The 25,704-nt window shown below is 36.3% G+C and overlaps 1 protein-coding gene across 1 annotated transcript in view; it reads right to left on the reverse strand.

The window, feature by feature from the left end:
• Col5a2 (collagen type V alpha 2 chain) overlaps positions 1–25,704 on the reverse strand; it is a 136,258-nt gene that overhangs the window by 24,342 nt on the left and 86,212 nt on the right. The window contains exons 8-31 of the mRNA XM_032901061.1: positions 23,514–23,591; positions 21,022–21,066; positions 19,710–19,763; positions 19,303–19,356; positions 18,625–18,678; positions 15,894–15,947; positions 14,940–14,993; positions 14,285–14,329; positions 13,794–13,847; positions 12,565–12,609; positions 10,987–11,040; positions 8,471–8,569; positions 8,088–8,132; positions 7,886–7,984; positions 7,384–7,437; positions 7,094–7,201; positions 5,723–5,776; positions 5,128–5,226; positions 4,598–4,651; positions 3,832–3,930; positions 3,671–3,724; positions 3,527–3,580; positions 2,343–2,396; positions 1,385–1,438 (exon numbers count right to left, since the gene is read on the reverse strand). Coding sequence (XP_032756952.1) covers positions 1,385–1,438; positions 2,343–2,396; positions 3,527–3,580; positions 3,671–3,724; positions 3,832–3,930; positions 4,598–4,651; positions 5,128–5,226; positions 5,723–5,776; positions 7,094–7,201; positions 7,384–7,437; positions 7,886–7,984; positions 8,088–8,132; positions 8,471–8,569; positions 10,987–11,040; positions 12,565–12,609; positions 13,794–13,847; positions 14,285–14,329; positions 14,940–14,993; positions 15,894–15,947; positions 18,625–18,678; positions 19,303–19,356; positions 19,710–19,763; positions 21,022–21,066; positions 23,514–23,591 — 1,518 coding nt within the window. The remainder of the gene's footprint in view (positions 1–1,384; positions 1,439–2,342; positions 2,397–3,526; positions 3,581–3,670; positions 3,725–3,831; positions 3,931–4,597; positions 4,652–5,127; positions 5,227–5,722; positions 5,777–7,093; positions 7,202–7,383; positions 7,438–7,885; positions 7,985–8,087; positions 8,133–8,470; positions 8,570–10,986; positions 11,041–12,564; positions 12,610–13,793; positions 13,848–14,284; positions 14,330–14,939; positions 14,994–15,893; positions 15,948–18,624; positions 18,679–19,302; positions 19,357–19,709; positions 19,764–21,021; positions 21,067–23,513; positions 23,592–25,704) is intronic.

Genomic DNA, 25,704 nt, shown 5'->3' on the forward strand with positions numbered 1-25,704 from the left:
AGGTATGGAAGGAGATGGGGATTATATACAGAGGGGCAGGAAATTGAACAGGGGTGTACAGCAATGGGGGATGGGAACTAGAGATAGCTACCAGAAAGTCCCAGATTTCAAGGAATCAAGAGGCTCCCAGGACTCAACAGGAATGATCAAATCACCTAGAACTCCTAGGGACTAAACAGCCAACTGGAGTACATATGGAGCGACCCATGGTTCCAGTTGCATACACAGGCGAGGATGGCTTTATCTGGCATCAATAGGAGAAGAGGCCCTTGGTCCTGTGAAAGTCAATGCCCCTGTGTAGGGGAATGCTAGGGCACTGAGGTGGGAGTTGGTGGGTGGGTGGGTGGGGGACCACCTTCTTTGAAGCAGGGGTAGGGTGATGATAAAGAGGTTTTATGGGTGTAAAAACAGGAAAGGGCATAATATTTAAAATGTAAACAAATATAGCCAATAAAAAAGAAAAAAATAGATTATATTTTTTCAGAGACAACTGAACACTTACAGTGTCTTTTTAAAAACAAATTATCATAGAGTATGCAAATAGTAAGAAAATAACATACAAAAATATGTAAGAGCCAGCTATTTCAACTTATCAATTTCAGTGATATTGAATTTAGTAAATAAATGTGTTTATATATATTTTCCACATTAGGATATATATTATATATTTCACTTGGAATTGTGGGAATAAGATATACCTAATATTATTTCAAAACTTCTTCTTTAATGACCTTGGAGAAACCCTTTGGAAGAAGGGGATCAGGGATTGTAGGAAACAACGGGATTGAAGACACCAGAAACATGGCTCACAGAATTTACTAAGTAGAGCTCATTGGGGCTCAAAGAGATTGAAGTGGAAAACAAGGAACCTGTACCGGTCTGTGCTAGGCTTTCTGCACACATGCTACGGCCATAAGCTTGATGTTCCTGAGGGACTCCTCACAGTGGGAGTGGCAGTGTTTCTGACTCTTTTCCCTGTCTTGTGCCCCTTTTCCTCCTACCAGGTTGCTTGTCCAGCCTTGATATGAGGATATGTGCCTGCTCTTGTAGCTTGTTATGACATGGTCTGTTGATATTACTGGGAGGCCTGCTCTTGTCTTGAATAAAAATGGTGGAGTGGATCTACAGGAGATGGGAGGTAAGAAGACAGACTGGGAGAAGTGGAAGGAGAGGAGGATGTGAGTTTTGAACACAGGAAGGATGGAGGTTGTGAACACAGGAAGCACGTGTGCTGGGTTCAAATGGTCTTAGCTGTGTGACTTTGGGGAAGTTGCCTAACATGTGAGTCCCTTGAATTGCTTATCAGAAAAACCTATAGCTTTACTCTTCAAAGATGATGTTATAATCCAACAACTTATACTTCTGATATTATTTAAAAACTTACTTGATCACCAGGCTTTCCACCTTCTCCAGGTGGCCCTGGAGGTCCAGGAAGTCCCTAAAACAAAAGTGACAAATAAAACCAGCGATTTACTGAAAGTTTGATCAGCCACCAATACCAAATACTTTACATTTATACTCCATCATTTCTTCATGCAAAAGACAATGAAAGTAAAAGCAAAAGTTATGAAAAATATTGTCCATGTACATTAAGAAAGCCACCTATTATAAAGCACAGGAGATTGTAAATTTATAAAGTTAGATTCTTCTTTATCCATACCACTTCAAAATTAAGGTAAGAATATAATAGGTCCTTCATGTTCATAGACTCTGTTATGGCTCTAGCACTAAATTTGAACATGCTAGAACATTACTGGAAAATGGCCTGAAGTTTCCATAATCTAATTTTTATGCCTTTAAATAATGTATACTATATGGAAGCATTCTGCGATCATTTATTTAACAAGAAGTTTTAGTGAAGGTACCAGTAAAACCACATAAGCTTAAGTTAATAAGCCTTATTGAGATATTGGGAACGTTTTATATTGTGAATTTCTTACCAGCTTTGCGTTTGAACTGTTTTTTTTTTTTTTTTCAAAGACAAGACATTCTGTATCTTTGAACAATAATGTTTGGTTCAATACAACCATCTATACTATCTAATAAAGATGTCTGTTTTGAAAATTAAAGAACCTTGCCTCATTCAAACATCTATTGTGTGTTTGTATACATACATACTCACATATACAGGGTCTTACTCTATATTCCAGCCTTGTCTGGAACTTAATAGGTAGCACAGGCTGGCTCTATACTCACAGCCACCCCCCTAACTCAGTTTCCCAGGTGGTAGAAATGCAGGTGCGAGCATTGACAACTGACTACTTCCTGTATTATTTAAAAACAAGAAAAGGTGTTTTAAAAAGCAATTCATAGTATAAATGAAAACTTCAATTAGTGCATACCTGAAAGCCAGTAGGACCTGGAGGTCCCTGTTCTCCTCTTTCCCCAGCTAGGCCCTAAGTCAAAGAAAAAGAAAAGCATGAATCCCACCAGACTTTTTTTTTTTTTTTATTAACTTGAGTATTTTTATATACATTTGAGTGTTATTCCTTTCCGGTTTTGTGCAAACATCCCCTCCCCTCCCCTTCCTTATGGGTGTTCCCCTCCCAACCCTCCCCCCATTGCCATCCCCCAACAGTCTAGTTCACTGGGGTTCAGTCTTAGCAGGACCCAGGGCTTCCCTTCCACTGGTGCTCCCACCAGACTTTTATGTCTGCTTCCTGTTTCTATAAACTAGTAGTATTCGTCATTCTGCAATTCTTTCAACCATCCAATTTACATATTAGTCAGATAATAAAATATTAATAAAAATCACAAAAAGCCATTATTTGAATTTCTTGGAAATGAGAAAATTTCATTTAAAAAGCCAGTGAAGAAATTACAGTATGGTCTGTTGTTGATGTTGTTGTTGTTTTTAGTCCAAACATAAAAGGCCTAGAGCTAACCACAGATGAAATATTGGAAACGTGTTATTTCCTATATCCAATTTAAAAGATTGTATTTCTACTGATGCTTATTTCTATTCATTATAATTCATTCATAATTTCAAAATAGGATGATTTTAGAAAGCAATATTAACATTTAATAGGCTACTTAACCTGACCTCACAAAAGCTAAATATGTCAAAATATCTCTGATAAATAATTAAAAATCTGAGAATAAAAATGTAGCATCAAAAGATGAACATCATTTCTTTTTGCCTTTTCAAAACCAGGCAATTTAAATATACATTTTTTTATAAAAGATATTATCAAAAGGTAAATATAATCCTACATTTATACATTTTAAATAAAATACATTATAAATATTTTCAAACACTATTTTCCTTAATTGATCTATTGTTCTTCAACTATGGTATACAAATTTGATAGGGCAGACTTTGTCACTATAAATCACTTTACAGTTTAAAATTTGATCCGTCTTTTTATTAAAAAAGGGGGGATTCAGTACATTAGAGAAATAAAATAAAAACTGAAATTAATCTTCAGTCTCTTACTTCCTCATTCCATTTCCCTGAAACTTACTTATGATTAAATTTGGAGAAACAACGTTCAAATGTACAATACCATCGAAGAAAGTCACATACCGGAGGTCCCACGGGGCCTGAAGGACCAACTTCTCCGTCTTTGCCAGGAGCCCCCTAAGATCACATGGACATTTTAGATGAGGCCATCAGATTTTGTATGGTTTTACATCCTTTTTATTCAATACCAAAATAATGAATGCCTACCCTTTGCCCAGGCACGCCAGCATTCCCAGCTTCTCCTGGTTTCCCAAGGTCACCCTAAAGAATAAATAAACAGTACTCTTAACTCACTTAATTCAAGCAATATACCTTGGCCTCCAACAGCAGATTCCAGTGGGCTATTAAACATTGTTCACAGTACTCACACTGCTACCTTTGGGGCCTGGAAGGCCCATGCTTCCAGGCTGCCCTCTAATACCAATGGAGCCTGGAGGACCTGGTCGGCCATCTTCTCCAGGAGCACCCTGCAGGATTGACATCAGGCAGTTAAGTTGAGCATGAGCTGTTTCTAAGCACCACTCTACCCACATTGTTGCCGGCCTTTCCTAACAATAGAAGTCACTTTAACAAAATATTAGATGATCTCTTTATGTTTATCTCAGTAAATGAGAAAAGCTAGCTATTATTTCCCGATAAATCCCTGAAGTATTTTGAGAATTTAGAACAGAAGCTCTAACTTTGCTCCACTCGTAAGTTTCATTGTCACCATCTCCTAGCCCTCTCATATTAACAGGAAGGCCTTTCCTCCTTTTATTTACTCTGTTTTGTAGTCTTAAACATTAAAAATTCCAACTTCACGACTTCCAAAAAATGACTAAAATACATAAGCTGACAACATATTTCTCTCTAAACATGTAAAAGTGGAACACAATCACGGAAAGAGAATATTAAAAAAATTTTAACAGTATTTGGATACAGCAATGTTTTCATTGAAGTAATTTCAATTTCAAACATTCAATCAAGAAAATTTAATTTACGTTTTGTTCAATTTGAAAATCCAAAGATACTAAGAAATTATTACTAGTGGACACTTCAAAATGTAATCATGACCATCATTCACAGGATAAATAAATATAACTTATGTATCTATGGGAAACTGTTAAAAGTGATACAATTATTTAAATTTCTTACCAAAGGCCCAAGTTTTCCTTCAGGACCTTGAACACCAGGATTTCCTGTCAGGCCCTGACAATGAAAATCAACTGTTAATCTGTTGCTGAAAAGCAGTTGAAGTAAAGACTTTAAACAGAAAAGAAAACAATATTTTACTGTAAACAAACTAAGCAGAAGGGCAATTTCACAGTTCAAGTAAAAATTTGAATGGCATTTTGTTAAATTAAATAAGAATTTTCTTTACCAAAGGTCAAACAAGTTATTTTTAGCATGAAATTTGAAAGTCTAAAAATTTACAGATGGATAATCTTGCAAGAACAAGTGTCAAAGCTATTTGTATATGGTCATCTACAAAGGGTCTTTTAGAAATTACTGCATTTTAGGTAGGTGTCAGCAATAGCACAATAGCATTTTTAAAATAATGCATCCATTCATAGCTATCAAAACAAGGTTGTAAAAACAAGTTAAATATAAAACTAGAAAATGAAACATTAGTAACTGTGGAAGCACTTGGGTGTTACCATAGCATACTTCAGTAGACTTCTTACCCGAGCACCTGGAAGTCCAGGTTCGCCTGGACGTCCTGGATCTCCCTGGCCTCCTTTAGGCCCTGAAGAACCTACAGGGCCACGCTCTCCCTGAGCACCCTGTTCCAAAGAAGACAGACAGGGCAAAATTGAGAAAAAAACAAAAAGAGGTTAAGGTCTTATTTTCCAAATACACACCAAAATGCAATTATTGTCATGATGTGACAAAGATGTATTAGAAAACAATATCACTGAATATTTTGTTCTAACCTGCAACCTATACAAAAATTATCTTATTCACCATTAAGGAAAGAAAGCTGAAATTGCAACCTCACTCCAATAAGGAAAGAATTTTAGATTTACAGTTCCATCCAAACTAAAGCATGGCAACCTTTTGTTCTCAGGAGTGAGCTGGAAAAGTCTAGAAGCAATGTCTCATATTATTCAAATTGCCATTTATCTCCCAGGACTTCCTAAAGCTGAATAAGGGAGGAAATAGACAAGATAGATTTGTGGTTAGGTCCAATACCTGCTTCTGCATCCCTTATGGGTATGGATTCACATGGGCCAGGGACACATCCCCAACCTGGAAATGTCAGCTTTCGTATGATCTTACCTTTGGTCCAGGTAAACCATCAGAACCTGGAAAACCACGATTGCCAGGAGCACCCTACAATGGACCAAAATGCAGTTTTGAGATATTTATCATTGGCACATGTACCTAGTAAAAGGATTTATTTCAGGTATTATTAGATTTTCAGAGCTCTGACCAAGTTAACACAGCAGAATAAAAATACAAAGAAAATAATCTTACTAGAAAAATTACTTGAAATTTTGACAAACATGAGTAGTAAACCAAACCTTTCAAAAGAAACCCTCTGAAAATTAATTGTAAAATAAATACAAAAAAATCTAATATATAGAAACAAGAAGCAAAGTTACTGATTATAGTGATCAAAGTGTCATTAGTAGAGAATTTTCTGTCATCTTGTAGACTTTGGCTTATACTAAAACTATACAAATATGAAATCAGCATTGTTTCTTCATGTCCATTTTCTTGTACCCCACTGACCCACCCTCTTCTATTCTTTAAAACTGCCAACCAGGGACTAAACCACTACCCAAAGAGTACACATGGACAGACCCATGGCTTCAGCTGCATATGTAGCAGAGGAAGGCCTTGCTGGGCACCAATGGAAGGAGAAGTCCTTGGTCCTACCAAGGCTGGACCCCCCAGTACAAGGGAATATCAGGGAGGGGAGGCAGGAAGAGGGGGTGTTTGGGGAGGGGGAATACCCTTATAGCAGAAGGGGAGAGGATGGGATAGGGAGCTTATGAATGGGAAACTGGGAAAGGGAATAACATTTGAAAGGTAAATAAAAAAAATCCAATAAAAAAACAAAAATAAAAACAACAACAACAGCAACAGCAACAACAACAACAAAACCCTGCCAAGTTCTCTCTTGCTTCTCTGATGAGAACTGAGTGTTCTGTCTGGCATGTTCCCTAGCAGGTTTTTTCTCCTCCAGATTCAACCTCCTTGCTATCTTCTCATACTCCTGTGTCTCCTACCACCTTATATAGCAGCTGTCCCTGATCTCACCCATCACTAGTCCCCATTGTCACCAATTAAAACTGTGTAGGGCACTTACTACAATGTGTTTCACTGTTTGCTACCCACTAAGTCCATTCACTACAACCCAGATGAGGATTAGGACCACAAGTTTCTTGTCCACTGATGTATCCCAAACACTTAAAGTCGAGCTGGCTTACACTAATCAGTCAGACAATATTTGCTGAATCAATGAGTGAAGCTTAGATAAACACTTGGCTCTTTTTACATCAAGATAAACACACTATGCTCTGCAAGGCATCTGCACCATCTCTTGCTTTCTGTTTCCTTTCTACTCACAATTTTACACATGCGACTTCCAAAAACACATGTTCAGGAGAGGAGACAAACAATAATTTTATTATTCATATTTACCCTTTCTCCCATTGGTCCTGGAGGACCAACTGTGCCTGGGTCCCCTCGAGGACCTCTTTTGCCTTCTTCTCCAGGTGGACCAATAGGACCCTGAATACCATGTGGCCCCTATTAAAACAGAAAGACAGGTCCCAGGAAGAGTCATTCAGTAAGTAAAAGTCAGGAAACTCATATAATGAAGTCACTAAACAATTTAAAGAATGTTTAATTATTTTAAATACATGAAAATTTTAAGTAATATGCCACTAGACCATATTTATAGTTTTAACATTAAAATAATGAATGCTTACTGGTTCTCCTTTTGGGCCAGCTTCTCCTTTGAAACCTGGAACTCCTGGATCACCCTAAAATAAAATTTCATTCGTTGAAAGAAGCAAGGAATTTAGACAGTTCCTTCTGTTCTAGCTAAGTACAGGCTGCTGAGTCTATACTGTATTTGTACTAAAATAAAATGCAATAAATAAAATAAAAATAAAATAAAATGCAATAAATTTTGTGCATATGTGCATGTTCATGTGGAGTAAGAGGACTTATGTAAGAGTGAATGGGCACCTGTGTGCCTGTCCCCACTTCCTACGCCCTACGATTAGAACCATGGTCCTCCATGCCCAGCATGCATATACATATATATTTATGGAACAATACTAATGGAAAAGGAGGTCACAAATTTGAAAGAGACTGAGAAGGGGTATACAGGAGGATTTGGAGGAAGGAAAGGGAAGGGGAAGTGATAAAACGATGTAATTACACTAAAATCTGAGAACAATTCAACCATAATTTAACAGACATTACCAGTTGTCCTCGAATTCCCTGAGGTCCAGTGCTGCCCTGAGGCCCAGGAGACCCAGGGGGCCCTGCTAAACCAGGAGGGCCAGAGGTTCCAGGAGAGCCCTACCAATAGCAAGAGTAACATGATGAGCATAGGACTCACTAGCATCTAAAGCCAAGGACTACATCCCTTTGAGAATCACCTGACATAAGTTCTGGTACTTACTGTGGGTCCTTTAGCGCCAGGTGTACCATCAGTCCCCACCGCACCCTAAAATGTACATGAACCATATTTTGAAATATTAAACTATATCTGACACATCTAGTAGTATTCAGATCATCTAAGAATAGGCAGAAAAAATTGCAAACTTTAACATTTTTATTATTATATATGTATATATAATTTATATATGATTATATAATTATAACAGTACTTTTTGTGAGTAACCTTTCCATAAGATAGAAAAAGTAGGCTGTATTGACATGTAAAGTATTTTTTCCTGAATGCTAATAACTCAGAATTGATTATATTAACTAAGCTACATTTTTCTGATACCGTAATGAATAAGCATCTTTCTGGGCTATCTTTTAGATATGTTAGGAACTTACAGGAAGGCCGTGAGAGCCAGCGGGACCAGGTGGCCCAGTTTCACCTCTCTGTCCCTGAGGTCCTTCAGGGCCTCGGGCCCCAGTAGGACCTGCTTCTCCCTAAAGGAATTGGAAATAAAATGTTAATTTAGCTAAAACACTGTGATGTAAAGGTAATTGCATGTTTGGAGTTTGTAATTTTCAATCTAAGTACCTGAAGCTACAAGTGCTTGTTTCTTTCCAGGGTAAGCCTGGACATTTGAATTCCAACCAGAGACTGCACAATTAAAGCTTAATTGAAATACAGAAGGCAACAGAAGATTTCAAATGTAGCCTCAATTCAACACTATTTTATAGCTAAAACTTGTTACCGGCCCAATAACTCCTTGAATGGGTTAAACTCACCATAAAATTGCATGTGAAATTCACACTATCATTTAGAGACAAGAAAATTTTCTGTTCTATGTTTATATATATATATATATATATATATATATATGTATATATATGTGTATATGTATATATATATATTTATTATGTAATTATATTTAATAAAATATAACTGTATTTCAGAGTAAAGTTTTGAATTATAAAAAGTTCATTTATTAACCTCAAAGAAATATTTATTAAATAAAATGAAAAACACAAGGATTTGAAGTGGCTAATAAACTTGATGACTTCTGGCAACACAAAAGAGAAAAGTGAATGTCTTAACAAATAAACAACACTTTCTCTTCTAGAGACTAAAAGATGTTAAAATGACAGCAATAACAATGAAGTGGACAGCCATGGCAACCTTTGTTTCAGTCCAAGACGTTCATCCAGACACTATATTCATTTGACTTTCATTCATATAAATCAAGGTATGAAGATCCCACCTATGACAGGTTACCATCAGACTTGTCTGGATTTAGCAGAGTTTTACTATATTAATACCTAGGCACCCACTAATTTTCATATATGGATCACTTACTAGATGTAAAAAATACCCAAAATATTCACTATTTTATTTAAGCAACACAGGAAACAAAACTGAGTGCCCCATGTTACCTATAAAACAAAACAAAACAAAAAAACCAAAAGGGTGCAATAGCCAAATGCACAGGTGTACCTGCCAGTAGCACTAATAATTAGTTGTGTAAGTCGCTAGAGAAGTTGAACTAATGTCCAGCTACAGGCAGAATGAAGACAAACCTCTTCCTGCAAGTTCATAGACCAAGGCTCAGTGAGTATCCTTTCCTTCTTTTCCTAGCCAGCACTTAGTCTGAACATGAGAAGGCTCAATAGAAGTGTTAAGGAATGTCGAATATTTTAATTAGGGCATGGAGGAAGTTTGTGTTAAGATTATGTATCTATGTGTATCTAATAAATAAAATTTGAACTTCATTGCTGGGGTGTAGCACAACAGTCAATACCTGCTTAAATGTGTGCAGCCATAGCTTTGAACCCTAGTATTAGAAAAGAGAAGGGAAGAAGAAGGAGGAAGAAGAACAAGTGTTATGTAAGAGAAACGGGAACAGGAAAAGGAGGATGAGTAGACAAGGAGAAGGAGGAGGTGGAAGAAGAGGAAGAAGAGGAAGAACATAAATATGAACTTCAGAAGGATCAAAATCCTAAAGAGACAAAGAGGCTCTCACTGAGAGAAGGAACTAGTTGCTGAAATGACTTCAGGCTTCAGTTTAAAGCTTCCAACTTGGAGAGTTTGACTTAATGATTCTCACATTTCAAATACCTAAAATGGCAGTTTCTTTCAATTTCTAAATTCAAATGCAGACTGAGTACAGCTACTAACAAGAAGCATGAACCTATTGGCTGGATTCCTCTCCCCTTTATATTAAGGATTTGTACAGATAATCACACCTAATCTTAAGACAGAATTCTGTCTTAAGTTACAGAGAGGCTCCTGGTGGGCCATAAATGCAGTCATATTGGCAAGCTGAATCTTGTAAAGAAATCTCATTTTCAAGATAAAGAAAGTTATTGCTGCTGGAGTAAGGGGAAATCAAAGCCAGTGGCACACAACTTAGAATTGGTGTTTTGATTGACTTTGTGATTTAGCTAGAATAATCTTTAACTCTCTCCCAAAGAAACTGAAAGAACAACTTGTGATAGAATATAATTCCCACCAAATATCCAAGTGTCCTTCCTGCTCACATCTTTAAGGGCTTGGGAGGGAAGGGCAGAATAATGGTCAACATGTTATAACACAACATTATAATTAGATCTTTTTGGCAAGATCTAATTTAACTTCCCATTGTTTAAAACAGTCTGCTCTTGATTACTTTCCACATTCTATCCAAAAACAGTGTTCACTCAGTTCATCGATGGTCTTCCTTACGGTCATTTCAAAAGTCTGTTTTTAGAGTCCAATTACACGGCTTGAAATAACTTTCCGTTAATGGCACATCATACAACAGTGTTCATTTTTCCCCATTTCTTTTTTAATTTTCCTGCTTAAGGACCTACTACTCTAGTCTATTTTCTTGTTAAAAATAACTTCTACACTCTTCACTTATCAAGTATTGTCACTAACTTACCTTCACTCCAGGATTTCCTGGAAAACCAGAAGAGCCAGGTATCCCAAGGGGACCCTAAGTGTGGGAAAACCATAAAGTATTCACATATTAATCAATATACAATTATGCCTTTTTTCCTATTCTTTGAGGAAATATTTGCATTTCAATAGGTAAATACAATGTGTACATAACAAAGAACAGTATTATTATATTCTAACCATCATCCAACACTATCCTAAAGTAGTTCTCAAATCATACCAACCGTAAAAGTTGAGCTACTAAGGCTAAAGAGATGGTGCTGCAGGAAAAACATCACTTCCTGCTTTTGCGGAAGATCTGAGTTTATTCGTGGTACCCACATGGCAGCGCACAGCCATCTGGATAAGGCACTATCATGTGCTATTTACGACTTTCAATGTTTAGAAATGCCATGATGGCTTCTGTGATCAGTGTAAACCAGTTTAAACAGTATGACTTCAGGGATACAGTGCTAAATTACCTCAGTTCTTTAAATAATGTTTGGACTCCATGAGTTGTGATTAATGTAATCCTTTCAAAGTATACTCATATTGTCCTAAATTTCATTTCATTTTTATGGGAAACATGGGGAAGAAAAATACGTGGGGTCAAAAAGTTTGATTAATATATTTCTATTTGTTTTGGGAATATAAAAAATTTCAAACTTTAAAATTGGCCTATGTGATCAAAAATCTCCCTTTGTCCTTTCTACTTCACATTAATGATGTTTTATAATATTAGCACAATTTATCTTGTGTTGCTGCTTGAATTAACTTTTATTCTTTCCAAAAAATCTTCATAGCTATTTGATCATAAATCTATGATATTAAGTATATTTTATGAATAACCATTTTAACTATAAATGGAACTTAACACTTTTGTGAAAACCAAGGTAGCACTACTCATAAAAATAAATTATCATTAAAAATTATGCAAGTTTCCTACTCCTTCTTAAAAGGGGGAACAAAAATATCCATAGGAGGGGATATGGAGGCAAAGTTTAGAGCAGAGACTGAAGGAATGGCCATTTAGCCTGCCTACATGTGGCCCATATATATACAGCCGCCAAAATTAGATAAGATGGATGAAGCAAAGAAGTGCAGGCTGAAAGGGACATCCAGAGCATGTCCAATACAGAGGTCATTGCTAGCAGCAAACCACGGAACTGAGAACAGGACCCCTTAGTACTTCCTCATGTTTGTTTCACTTACTCATACTATAGATACAATTACACCCATGCCTTTTACAAATCAATGACTTAAAGTTTTATTGATATTAATTTTTAATTTTTTATTTACATCCTTCATATATTGCAGGTTAAAGCTCATCCTCCTTTATTTTCTTATATTTCAAATTCACTCTATTCAGTAACATTAATAGTAGTATTACACATTTATATTAATATATCCAGTTTTCAAAAATAAGAACTGTGTTTAATCATAATTTTAATCCAATTGTGTAGAACACAGGTGTTCTGTAAATGTCTACACAAAATTTGTAAAATAATGGATAAATAAATAATGAGTAATAAAAATATACAAATTAATAATAGATTAATTATTATGAAAAATAACAACTCACCATTGGTCCAGGTTTTCCAGGCATGCCATGAGCACCTCGTTGTCCCTAATTTGCAGAAAAGGAGAGAATTTAAAAAGAGAAAGAGAATTTCACGTTGTTTTGTTCATAATTCATTGGTTTCCCAAACATTTTTCCAGTGAAAAGACTGAAGAAAAATATTAAGGCTGAGAGATAACCAAAACCACTAGAAGGCATGAGTTTCTACAAAGCAGATAAAGTAACAATGAACATATTTATCCTTGTGTCAGTAGAAAGCAACCTATTCTCTTTACATAGCTGTATCACCCTGTGTCAGATAAACTCAGACACAATGACAGTTTGAGCATCTTGACCTTTTATTGACCAGACTAACTCTGAGGACAAGAGCTTTTGCAAAATAAAAGAATAATACATGAGGCACAAACAAGAATTAAGCTCAAATTGATTCTGTGGGATTCACCCAGATGCCCGTCAAGGTCCATTGAGTCAATGGGATAACATTTGCTGAAGTCTGTAATTGACACTCTCCTTAAAAATTGTATCAGGTTTTTTTCCCCTCTTCTGTCCTTTCCTTGGTCATATTTACAGAGGCTGGTAATTCCCTGGGTGTTTACAGAGATCTCTGTTATAATTGGAACACCATCTACCTTTCCTTTCAAAGTCTGCTTCCTTTATTCATTTTCTCATTTGGTATACCTTCTAATTTCACTCCCTTCAATTTCTCATACACACGTCACAGTGTTCAAGCTGATGTCTAAGAAAACTGACCTAAGACCCAAAGTCCACTGGTGTCAAATGTGCTACAAGAGAACAGACTCTGAATTAGTCAATTTAATCTGGATTCCTCAATAACCAGTGGCCTGTTGGCATTAAATGGAGAAGGGATCATTCTTGGCTTGCTGTGGTTGTCTCCAACAGTGCCCTGAGACAGCATTCACAGTAAAGGAAAGGACTAAGCATACAATAGCTGTCTCAGGTATTTGGGAAGGCCTAGTGCATAACAGGCCAAAAGGATAATGGGGGCTGAATCTGAAAGAAAGTACATTCTATGAATTCTCTTCACAACTTTCAGAATGTCATGGCGTGCTGGCTAGCATTTCAAACTTGAAGTTTATTTCAAAATAAAATATTCCCACCATAAAGTTGTAAGCCTTGCTTTGCTCTAATTTAGAAAACAAGTCCAGTAAAACATAACTTAAAAAAGTTAAATATAGTTCTCAATAAATACATGATCAAGTATAGGTACTTACAGGAGCACCCTGTGGCCCAAGTCTTCCCCTCTCTCCTGGCATTCCTCTTGGTCCCTATAAGTAGGATAGGAGGAGAAAAGTGAGGATCTATATAAGTTCTAGGCTGGTTTTAGTTCACTTCCCCATCCAATTTCAACATAATATGAGACCTATGAAATAATAAGATTAACACAAAAAGCAATGTTGAAAGAAGTGAATATCTGCTTATCTAAGGAGATCCAAACCTGATACAAATAGGTTTAACATAACCTGGATTTTAAAAACAAAATAGATAAGAATCATTCTTGATTGCAGCACTGAAAACAAGAGAATTCAGCAGTCAAGACCAGTGACATCCTGGAAGGACAAACTTTCACATGGAATATCCATCTCAGTGTGGTTGCTTTACTCTCAGCTACTTTTCAGAATGATTTACTAGCTATCATGTAACTTTCTACTTGACATTTTTATTTTAATCTTAAAAATAAAGAAATAAAGAATGTGATGCTCACCAGTGGGCCCATAGCACCCATTGGACCAGTGGGGCCAGCTTCGCCCTAAAGCACAGGGGAGGATATATCACAGGGTGAGAAATCTAAATATCATTACCAAATTACTAGTCCATACATACATGATTTTGAAGGCACATTTTCAAAAAGGACACTCAAAAATTGTGCTTTTAAGGGAAAGCTTCAGAATTTGTTTTACTATCTTTCCTTGAGAATAAAATGAAAATTTAATTATCAAAGATAGAAATAAAATCTAACCCGGGGATTTAAAGAAGATTGATATAAATTGTCATCTCTAGTCAGTGGGCATTTACATGTCTAACATATCCCAAATAAAGTTTAACAATGTTAAAAGTAACTAAATTATTTTCTTAGGAAATTGACAAATAAAAATATTAAAGCAATTTTCTATGCACGTATCTTATAATTATGTTCTCCTAAGAATTCCTTGATACATTTGTGCTATTTTCCCTGTCTATATAGGCAAATCATTTGCGGGAAAAAGAAGGGCTAGAAGGTCCTGGAATAGAAATAGTAACCAGGAAAGTTTGTATTTACATGGATGTTCATTTACGTCCTTCTCCGTCTTATTCCTTTTTTAAAAGGTGCTCAAAGCATCTGAATTGCTGCCATAAGTCAAGTTTAGTGTGGGACAAACCTTAGCACCAGGTGCTCCAACTTCACCTTTGGGGCCTTCAAGACCTTTGTTCCCCTGAGAATAACAATATAGATTCATAAATATGCTTAGCTTTTGTCAGTTTTAAAAGCATAGAAGATGAAAGAATCAAATTACATTTATATAAAGTGCCTCGTGGAAAACAAGTATCACAAGTAAAAATCATTGCTCACTTTATTTCTAAAATGTCACAAATTATCAGCTTAAAGCATGGATCATCAAAAATATGATGACTTCCCAGAAATTTAATCTACATTGCAAAAAACTTATACTAACCCTAGGCAGATAATAGGATTTGTATAAGTTTTTTTTTAACCCATGTTTTGGTAGGGATTGTCTTGGAACAAATTTCTAAAAGACATCAAAAATGTTACTTGATAACTAGTACAGCAATACACATTCTTCTCAACTACTCAAAAAATGACTTTCCCATTTATTATAACTGATTGGCTTTGGGTTTAGATATATAATTTGATAGAAGATAAAGAGATAATACCTATATCCAATACAGACACATATATAGCAGATGGCTGATGATTAATCTATCTATATATTTATGAGCAGTACATTTATTAATTACCTATTCATTATCTTAAGTTTAGAACCCTTCTTTGTTGGGCCTTTTGATGTAGTATACTTTATTTTCATTATGTAACACATTGCATTATACAATAATTGTCTCTTTTACCAAGAGCATCCATTTATCACCTGACATTGTAAGTCGGAGACTCTTCTCACCATGATATCATTTTATGTAATACAGTATAGAATCATATGAAATTTAAAGGAATCTTAGTGTGGCATTATGATTTTAGTAGTGCAGAAGAACATTGCAATGGCAAGAAATGAAGGACAATTGTCGCTGGGAGTTGCAAACCTTTTGATTGAATTATCCCCATGCCCCACTGAATAAAAACACAAAATAAGACAACTTACTCTGTGACCTTTCAAGCCAGGGAGACCAGGAGCACCAGGAAAGCCTCGAGCACCCTTAGAGAAAGGTACAAAGGTGCATTGTGGTTAAATAAAAAAGTGACTTAATATGCCTCCCCCGCAACAACTGACACATCATATACACCAACATAATAAAGGAAAAAAACAGGATTTTGTCTATAAATATGTTACTAGTGTGATCAAAACTAGAAATACAAACACACTGTTGGAAATGGAAGCATGACACAAAGATGTGTGGGTGGAAGGGTCTCCTTTCCATTGAGTTTCAACTGTGGTAAAAGAGATCCTTATATGCTGCAAGCCAAGGATTTTGATTATTTTTATTATTGTCTGAACATTGGCAATGGAATGAGTAGTATAGTATAATCCTCATTTTTAAATAGTAAGTGTTCAAGACAAGCTTTGTGGAAGTGACGACTGCTTAAAAGTAAATGAGGAGCTAAAATATGCAACAGAAAAGTCAGGAAATGTGAGGGTGGTTTTGTGTTCTGAGTCAGTCATTTCTACGTTTCTGCTAATTCTCTTTCTTCTACTCAAGCACATTAAAACAAAGGATAGAAATACAACTATAAACCTAGTTATATAAGTACTTTGAAACAATATTTAAGGTTTTTTCATATATGCTTCTTTAATAAGGCTCCAGAAACTCAAACACATGCAAATATGTTTGTATTTTTGCCTGCATGAATTTATTTTTGCACTGAATTCCCATTACTACTGCCACTGGAAGGGTCTATACCCAGATAGTACATGTTGCTGTTATCAAACTACTGTCAAATATCAACTATAAATTTTGATCATCAATAAGGTCCCTAACATAAAGCCTTGGACTATAAATAATCATTAGCTGACAACTGATTGAAAGAAAGATTTAACGCCTCACTTCCAGCCAACTTTTCAGAGGAACATCTCTTTCCCCAGCACTTCCATGTCCTTCTAATACACATATAGTCTTTATTCACTATTTACCAAATGAATAAGTAAGGCAATAAAAATCTCAGATGATAGGACCAGAGCAATATTTTCTGTGACTTCTGCAGGACAAATATTTCTTTCGTGTTTTGAAAGTGGCACAATTAAGGGTATACTAATTGTCTCTCAGAAGAGATGAGATGCTACTAATTCTGTTGACACAACCTTCCTTAGGAAATCTTTCATATCAAGAAGTCCCTTCCAGTTTTGTGTGTGTTTTGTGCACTGGTCTTTATCTTTTACTAGTGCCCTCCCTTTTGCTGAGATAAATCTCCCTTCACCTTGACCGAGCAACTCCGTGCACACTCATCCAAGTCTACGTGAGAAAAACCGAGCTATTTATTTCAAGTAAACAGTTAACTTCAGCTTTTATGGTGTGGGGGGAATTCCAGTGTGATTACATATTCTAGTATAAGAAGGACATGAACTAGATGTACTAACACTCACAGTGACTCATTCTCATTCTGCTGACCCAGGGCTGTCATCACAGCACAAACGCATGCTGTTGCAATGAGCTTGCAGAGGGCATCTGTGCTGTGCTGGCAGAGTGCTTTCCTCCCCATGGACATACATGCTCTGAGTCCACGCAGGAGAACAGAAGGTCATAGGAGTTTCCAGCCTGGATTTGTTGAAAAAGGACATCTGGCCTAGTGGCTAAATCTCATGCCTTTGTTTGCACTTATACAAAGGCTGATGGGAGAGCAAAGGGAAGAAAGAAAGCAGGGAGATGGGGGGTTGGCTTCATCATTTAAAATTAATAATCCTTAGAGCCCTATAAATCCCAGTCAAGGATCAACAGTCCTCTGTTTAAAACAAAATCCAAGCAATGAACCTCATCGATTTCCAGAAAGTAAAAGGGGGGTCATGCAGTACTGGGTGGCTATAATAAGCATAAAAACATTAGGAAATTTTAAAACCTAAAATGAAGAGGGGCTGGATTAAGCTGGGAGCTGTTGGGTAAGAGAAACTACACATGTTGGCAAGATAGAGGACAAGTTTTGTTTTCTCTGTCTCTTATTTTCTTGATTCCAATCTAGCTTACTATAAAAGAAACTAAACAAAGCAACATGAGAACCAAACAGGCAGGTTTGAGGAATGTACAAGGTTCCAGATCTTGAATTCTGGTGGAATTGGTTCACACATATGTGTTCCTTGGGCGAATTGAGGGGGAAGAAAACAGCTGTGTTAGATATCCTGGCAATAAGTGCATCTCCTCCTAAGATTTGAGGCCCCAAGATACTAATAAAGGATTTCAGGACACATTAAAACTTGGTGAGCAGCCAAAGGAGCATCCTGTCCACAGTTTTGTATCCAGTTGATTAAAAACACACACAAGGCAACAAACTCCAAAGTTATTATTTCACACAGATGAGCTGCTATATAATAAAAATATTTAGAGCTCAACAAAACTCAGGTGTTTACATTGTAAATAGGTCACATTGATGACTTCTTAAAATACTTCATAAATGTGGAAATTTTTAGTTTTGGGAGTATCTGTGTGTATTATAGTCATGATAAAATTGTTTTGGCTTTAAGGTTTTCATCTGGGACCAATTCAATTCTGAGAACTAGAATTCATTGTAATGCTGGCAAAATGTCCCTCCACAGTTTACATTTTGATATGAGGGGATATCACTTGTGTGTCTGCATTTTACCCAGTGTCTAATGCACATGTGTACCACAAGATGGAAGATTCACTTTCTTTAACCTTTGTGTCATTATACTAGTAACCATTACTTACTGGTGATCCTGAGAACCCCACTTCACCTGTATTCCCATTTCTTCCAGGTTCACCCTTAATGGAAAAGAGAGAGTAAGATGTATAGAGAGATTATTATACTCTGAGATTTCATGACAAATTACAGATGAAATGTCTGTAGTAAGTTTTATGTTATGTTGCAAACTGTGAAAAACAGAACCCAGGCTCTGTCTCCGGTAACATTTAATCCTACTGTTTAAGATATCAGTGAGAACAGATGGGTGCAAAGTGGGTCTGCCATTTTCGGAACATCAGAATGTACATGCAAAGGGCTGGGCACAGCTCAAAATAGGGACCCTGTCTATCATACACAATACACCATTTGATTCCAGCACAGTAAAAAGTAAATTAAGCATGTGTTAGATGTTCAGAGTAAGTTCTTTTTAGCCTTCTAAAGGACAAAAAGTTGGGTTTTCAAAGATAAATATTAATAAAATTCTAGGAGAATACAATGTAGAATTTAATAATTAAGCACTTCATAACAAAGAGTCCTTCCTGATTTTGGAGAACCTTAACCTGTGTTCTCCATTTTAGAGTGGATTTAGTAGGAGCTGAAGGAATGAGAAAATGAATAGGAATTAGAGCAGAATGCTCTCCTGGCCCTTGAAGCTCCTTGTTAACCTCTTTTAGACTCCAAAGGAGTGTTCCATAGAAACTTACATCTTCTCCAGGCTTCCCAGGTGGGCCTTCTGGTCCACGGGCACCAATTGGACCCTAAGAAAAGGGGAAAAATAAAAGCTAAAAAGAGTATCCAACCTCTTCCTTCCAACACTATTCAAGTACTATTATGACAATGAAAAACCATCAATTAGCATTACTAATGTTCTGAATTTTATCTGTGTGTCTCAAATCTGGTGCACAAGAACAAAACCATCGAATTGTTCAAATCTAGTATCAATACTTTCTACAACATTGATACACTGAGTAAAATGCACAGAACTTAGGTATAATTCACAGTGCAGGGCTGCCAGGATTATCATTTTTGTGCCTAGGAGAGCAAATATCTCAAAACACATCATGAAGTTAGACCCATGCTCAATGGGCTGACATGCTTATTCTACATTTACCATTGGTCCAGGCTCGCCAGGCTCACCAGGAGGTCCTGCAGGTCCCACACCACCCTAAAATTGAAAACAAATGATAAATGAGTCAAAAGAAAGCAGTATACCAACTTCTGTACTATTGACAAGGTACAATGTTGATATTGGTCTCTGCCTCTTCCCAGATATATAATTCCAATAAATTATTGTCACTGAATATAATGTGATTTCTTTATGTGAAAAACTGGACTAAGATTAAGACTTAGTTCATTGCTCCATTTAGATAAATACATGTTAAAATAGACTAATGCTAGCACAGATTGTGTGCTCACACAATGGTACTTACCATCATCATCATCAACTTCCTCACCATTCAGCAATGTGATAAAGTACAATTCATACAAATGATCATGACAACGTGATTACCTTGGTTAAGGTAAAGATTGTTCTTTTGAAGTATTATTAGGTAATAGCCATTAAATTATTATAAAGAGTCAAATATTTCTGCATCATAGTTTTACTGGCATTTGTTAGATGGGGGAAAGAACTATGTAGTATTAGAACATTCTTCAAATAAGATTCCACAGAATAACCACCTTGGCTTTAATTCACCAAAAAATATTAATTGCAAGTGACCTTTTATCATCTAATTGTAAAGCCAAAGACTTGGAAATAATCAATTATGGGAATGTTACAGGACTAGAAATAATGTTCTGTTTTTTCGAAGCAAGGACACATAACATAACTCCAAGTGTTAGAGGGCAGTCACACAAAGAAATCAGATGACAAATATGCGGGACAAGTAAGAAACTATGAGGACTAGGGAATATCTCAGTGGATTAAGCATTTCCTATGCAATCATGGGAATGATCACACTGTGGGCCTTCACCACTCATGTGAAAGCTGGGCAGATACGGTGGCCACCCTAATCCCAGTGCTTGGTAAACCGAAATGGGAACAGGGCATCTCTGGAGCAAATTAGTCACCTGACTTGCTAAACTAATGAGAGTGGTCAAGTTCAGCAAGGGACCATGTCTCAAGAAATCAAGCAAAGAACAAAGAAGATACATGACTTCAGCCTCTGGTCTACACACACACACACACACACACACACACACACACACACACACACACACACACACACACACACACACGTGCACATTATTTTAAAAAATAAACTATAAACAAAAGAAGACTACATGTGCTTCTAAATCAGTAGGAAAAATTGGTAGATGTCATTCCAAGTGAGAATTCTACAGTTTAATGTTCAGTCCAAAGTAGTAATGAGTCCTGAGCCTTCTTTATTACAGCATATAAATTAATTATAAAAGACACTTACTTGCTGTCCTTGTAAACCCTGAGGTCCCCTTGGGCCAATAGGACCCTTAAAAACAAGTGGAAAAAAGTTACATTATATTTGTGTCACATTGTATTTATATTATTTTTAGATTATTTTATTTTAGGTAGATGAGTGTTTTGCTCATAGGTTTGCCTGTGTACCACATGTATGCCTGGTGTTCTTGGATGCCATACAAGAATATTGTATCCTCTAGAACTGGACTTATAGATAGTTGAAAGCCACCATGAGGGTACTGAGAATCAAACCTGGGTTTTCTGAGACAACTGGTGCTCTTACCAGCTGAGCCATCTCTTCAGATCCTCAACTTACATTTTTAAAATGCTGAATGTGTTTTAGAACCTGGAAAGTGACGACTGACTAGAGGCCCATAACGGCATGCCCCAGCCTTGCTCTTCTGGGAGGAAGATGGAATCAGAGATTAAATTTGAGTAACAGTCGTGATGATTTCATTGTGAATCGTCTGTGCCATAAGGACAGATGACCGTGCCTGGACACACCCATTGTCTTTAGGGCAAGGGCCTGCACATGTGCTAATGGATTGTTCTAATAAAGTAAACCAACTTAACAAGGGAAGATCTTGGCAGGCACATAGTCCTGGCAGACGGCCAGTTTGATGCTTCAGTTCCACAGCAGCCTAACTTAAATAACAAGCTAAGTTAACAGTTTATGGAACCAACAGTCTTTGTTAGATTATTCCCAATGTCAGTTTACAATTATCTGGCCACTGAGTTCTCTGGAACATTTCTTTCTTTCACAACATATATTAAAAGTATAAACAGCCTTTCTTATCTACACATTAAATGATTCGCTGAAGCACAAGAAACAGGGATGAGAGAAATGCAGGCTTCATGAAATTTTATTTCTGTATGAGGACCACAAAGCTTAATGTCAAACCTTATAAAATAAAATCAGTTTAACTAAAATTAAGTTCAATCAATAAGTTATTTTTAGTTTATTGCGCATGCTAGCTACTAAGGAGTAAAAAGATCTTTAAAGTGTGGAGGTAGAAGAATGGCTGCTTGGGCAGAGAAAGAAGATTAATAGAAAAGGAAAATTCAGGGTTGGGGATTTAGCTCAGTGGTAGAGCGCTTGTCTAGCAAGCACAAGGCCCTGGGTTCAGTCCCCAGCCCCGGAAAAAAAAGAAATAAGAAAAAAAAAAGAAAAGGAAAATTCAAGAATGAACATTATCAAATTCTGTACATATATAAAGATGACATAATGAAAACCCATTGGTATGTACAATTAATATATGCAAATAAAACATTAATTTTAAGTTAAAAAACTTTAAAAATAAAATTTTAATAAGATGCAAGTATAAATATTTGTAGTTTAAACTTTACATATATAAGTCTGAATCCTTAGAAAATTATCACAAACCAAACCAACCAGTCAATAGTGCCACGGGTAACTTAGAAAACACACAAATCATTTTAGGTATCCTAAAGCTAGCCTTAAGGATGAAAAGTGGGGTGAGGATCTATGAGATGTGACTCCACTTCTTACTGTATGAGATTTCATTGGCATGGAACAATTTTGAATTATTGTAATCAAAAAGCACGGGAGACTGGATTTGAAGAGTGTTGATTCTTTTTTTCTCAGAGTCTGGAATTCTTCAAATAGCCAACTTAAAAATTAACCCGGGGAGATGGAAAATTTAAGAGACCAGAGACAAAAGAGGACTAGCCATGGAAGCAGGGTTGTTGGAATAAAGCAGACAAAGCATGTGAGGTGAGTAGGAAGTCATAAAAATGGAAATCTATTTGACAGTTCTGCCAAGTCAGTATTTCTAATCAACATAATAAAATATAATAAATATACTTTTAGATCATGGTGGTAGTTATGTCTTATATGTAGACAGAGTTTACTGTGTATAAATGGAACATCACTGGGCTTCTAAATTGCACACAGTAGGACTTGTTAAATAAATTAAAGGTATTAATAAGGGTGTTTTAAAATATTTTAATTTTCTTTGTATGTGTAAAGTTTGTGTGTGTGTCTGTGTATGTCTGCATGTTTGTGTGTGCATGTATAATGTATATATGTGTGTGAACATGTATGTGTGTGTGATCATTAGTGTCTTTCTGAGTGTTAGTGTGTGTGTATGTGTGAATGTGTTTCTCTGTCTGTGTTTGTGTGTGATTGTGTGTATTCTTATGTACATATATGTATCTCTGCATGTATACAAGTGCAAATGTGGATGTGTGCACATGTGCATGTGAGTGTGTCTCATGGTGTTTCTGTGCGTGTATGAGTGTATGTTTGTGTGTGTATATGTGGTGTGTGTATGTGTGTGCGTGTGCCATGTTGCACATGTGGAAGTCTGTAGTGTCTGTACTCTTCTATCATATGTTTCTTGGGGGTTGATCTCAAATCAGCAATCTTGGCAGCACTAGCTGAGTCACCTCATTGGCCTTTAACAAGCTAACTTAAGCTTCTTTCAACAAATACTTTATCAGTAATTTTATGCTTACCACAGAGCCAGGCATGAGTCCCACTTGACTTCCAAGTCCAGATTTTTCATCCAACCCAGCCATTTGAGCTGAAAAGGGCTGTAAAATAAAGTGGTGACATTGTTTCCACTGTTAAAAAATGCATGTCAACATGCTTTTAATAGTAAGAAACGTGCACATTCTGCCATGCTCAGACAAAATTCTTTTAGAGCCATTTTAAACATTTACATTCGGCACATAGGAAACAAATTAGCTGTTTTTCATTGTATGTGGTTTTGATGGACCATTCTCCCCCAGTGCATTTTGTAAGTATACTACTTCAGAGAAGAACTGGTGCAATGGAGTATATGTCTGGGTCCAGACAAAGGCAAGGGAGCCCAGTTGCCAGCTATGGATTCTGAGAACTTCATCTGTCTTCGTTCCGTCCCTGGACATGCTAATAACAGCACAAAGATTAAAGAATGTATTTTAAATATCCTAAAGATGCCAGATTACATTTTAAGTAAATGGTGTTCTTTATTCACTCATGAAAAGTAACCTAAAAAACGATTTAATGTAAGTTGACAAAATTTTATAATCATCTCAATCAATTTCTGCTTTTTCCAGGAAATGGAAAAAGTTTTACCTATTCTCTATGACCTTTAAAATATTCTGGCAATTAAACTGGCCAAAATTGTTCATCTATATTTCAGCAGTTTTCTTAATTTCCAGGTTATAGTGGGTAAACATCTGTATTGCTCAAAAAATAAACTGACAATTCGTTCTTCAATTAGAAGTAAATGCATGAAGAGTTATAAAACACTAATAATCTTCAGACCCCATTAGGTCACTTGTACTATGTAATATACTCCTATGTGACATACACAGCTATCAAGAGTTCATCTGAGTAGACAGAACAAGGCATTTTATTTGATTAAAGTAAGATATTAAAATGTAAGGAATATTTGTAATCTGGTTATGGTTTGGCTGTAGCTCCCCCCAACACACCCAAAAGGCTTGTGTTAAAATCTCAGCCCTCTACTTGTTCAACTTTTTTATTCATAGCAGCTTTTTTTAAAATAATCAGAAACTGGAAACAACTTAGATGTCCCTCAAGTAGAGAATGGATAAAGAAAATGTGGTACATCTACACAATGGAATACTATTCAGCTATCAAAAACAATACATCATGAATTTTGTAGGCAAATAGATGGAACTTGAGAATATCATCCTGAGTGAGGTATGACATTTATGGTATGTATTCACTTATGAGTGGATATTAGCCATAAAATATGGGTTACCATACTCCACCCCATAGACCCAAAGAAGCTAAACTAGAAAGAATGCCCAAGTGAGGAAACTTTACTCTCACTTAGAAGGGGTAATAAAATAGTCATAGGTAGTAGATAGAGGGAGGGGACAGGGTGGGAGAGAGGATGGGAAGGAGAGTGGGGGTGGTTTCAGGATCAGGTATGGGGAAGGACAGGAGAGAAGGCCAGAAGGCTATAAGAAGGAATGGAAATCTGCAAATGGCAGGGGTAGAGAGCATCTCAAAAAAAAAAATATATATATATATATATATATATATATATATATATATATATATATATAAAATCTTGGTCCCCAGGACAATGTTCACAGTTACTATGTGGAAGTAACTTGTCCATGGAACTGCCTGATCAATGAATCCATCCACTGATGGGAGATGAAGAAACACAAGTGAAGTCTAGTCGGATAAAATTAGTCACTGGGGGCATGTTTTTGGGACCTATATCTTTTTCCAAACCCTTTCCTTTATTTGTCTTCTTCCTAGCCATGAAGAAGGAGCATATTTGCTCTACCAGCATTAGGCCATAATGCTCTGGCCCAGCACAGACCTAGAAACAATGGAGCCAGCAACCATGGATGGAACTTCTTATACTGTAAACATTAAAAAAAAAATCTTATTTAAACTGTTTCTTGTCAGCATTTGTCATGGTGACAAAAAAGGGTCTACTCCAAGAATCTGTACAACTTCTTTTTCTTTCCATCATCAAAGACATGATATCCTCTCCCAGGAGGATACAGGCTTGACTTTGATTTTTTTAAATAATGAACTAAAGAGCATACATTTCTGTGCTGCTGTTTTGCAGACTACAAAATCACTGACAAAGGTTTGGGGTAAAAACAAATAATTTGATACAAGCCTCCAGAAAATAATACTTTGTGTTTTTTAAACAATCTATCAGGGATT

This window comes from Rattus rattus, chromosome 4, assembly GCF_011064425.1.
Source record: "Rattus rattus isolate New Zealand chromosome 4, Rrattus_CSIRO_v1, whole genome shotgun sequence".
Taxonomy (NCBI): domain Eukaryota; kingdom Metazoa; phylum Chordata; class Mammalia; order Rodentia; family Muridae; genus Rattus; species Rattus rattus.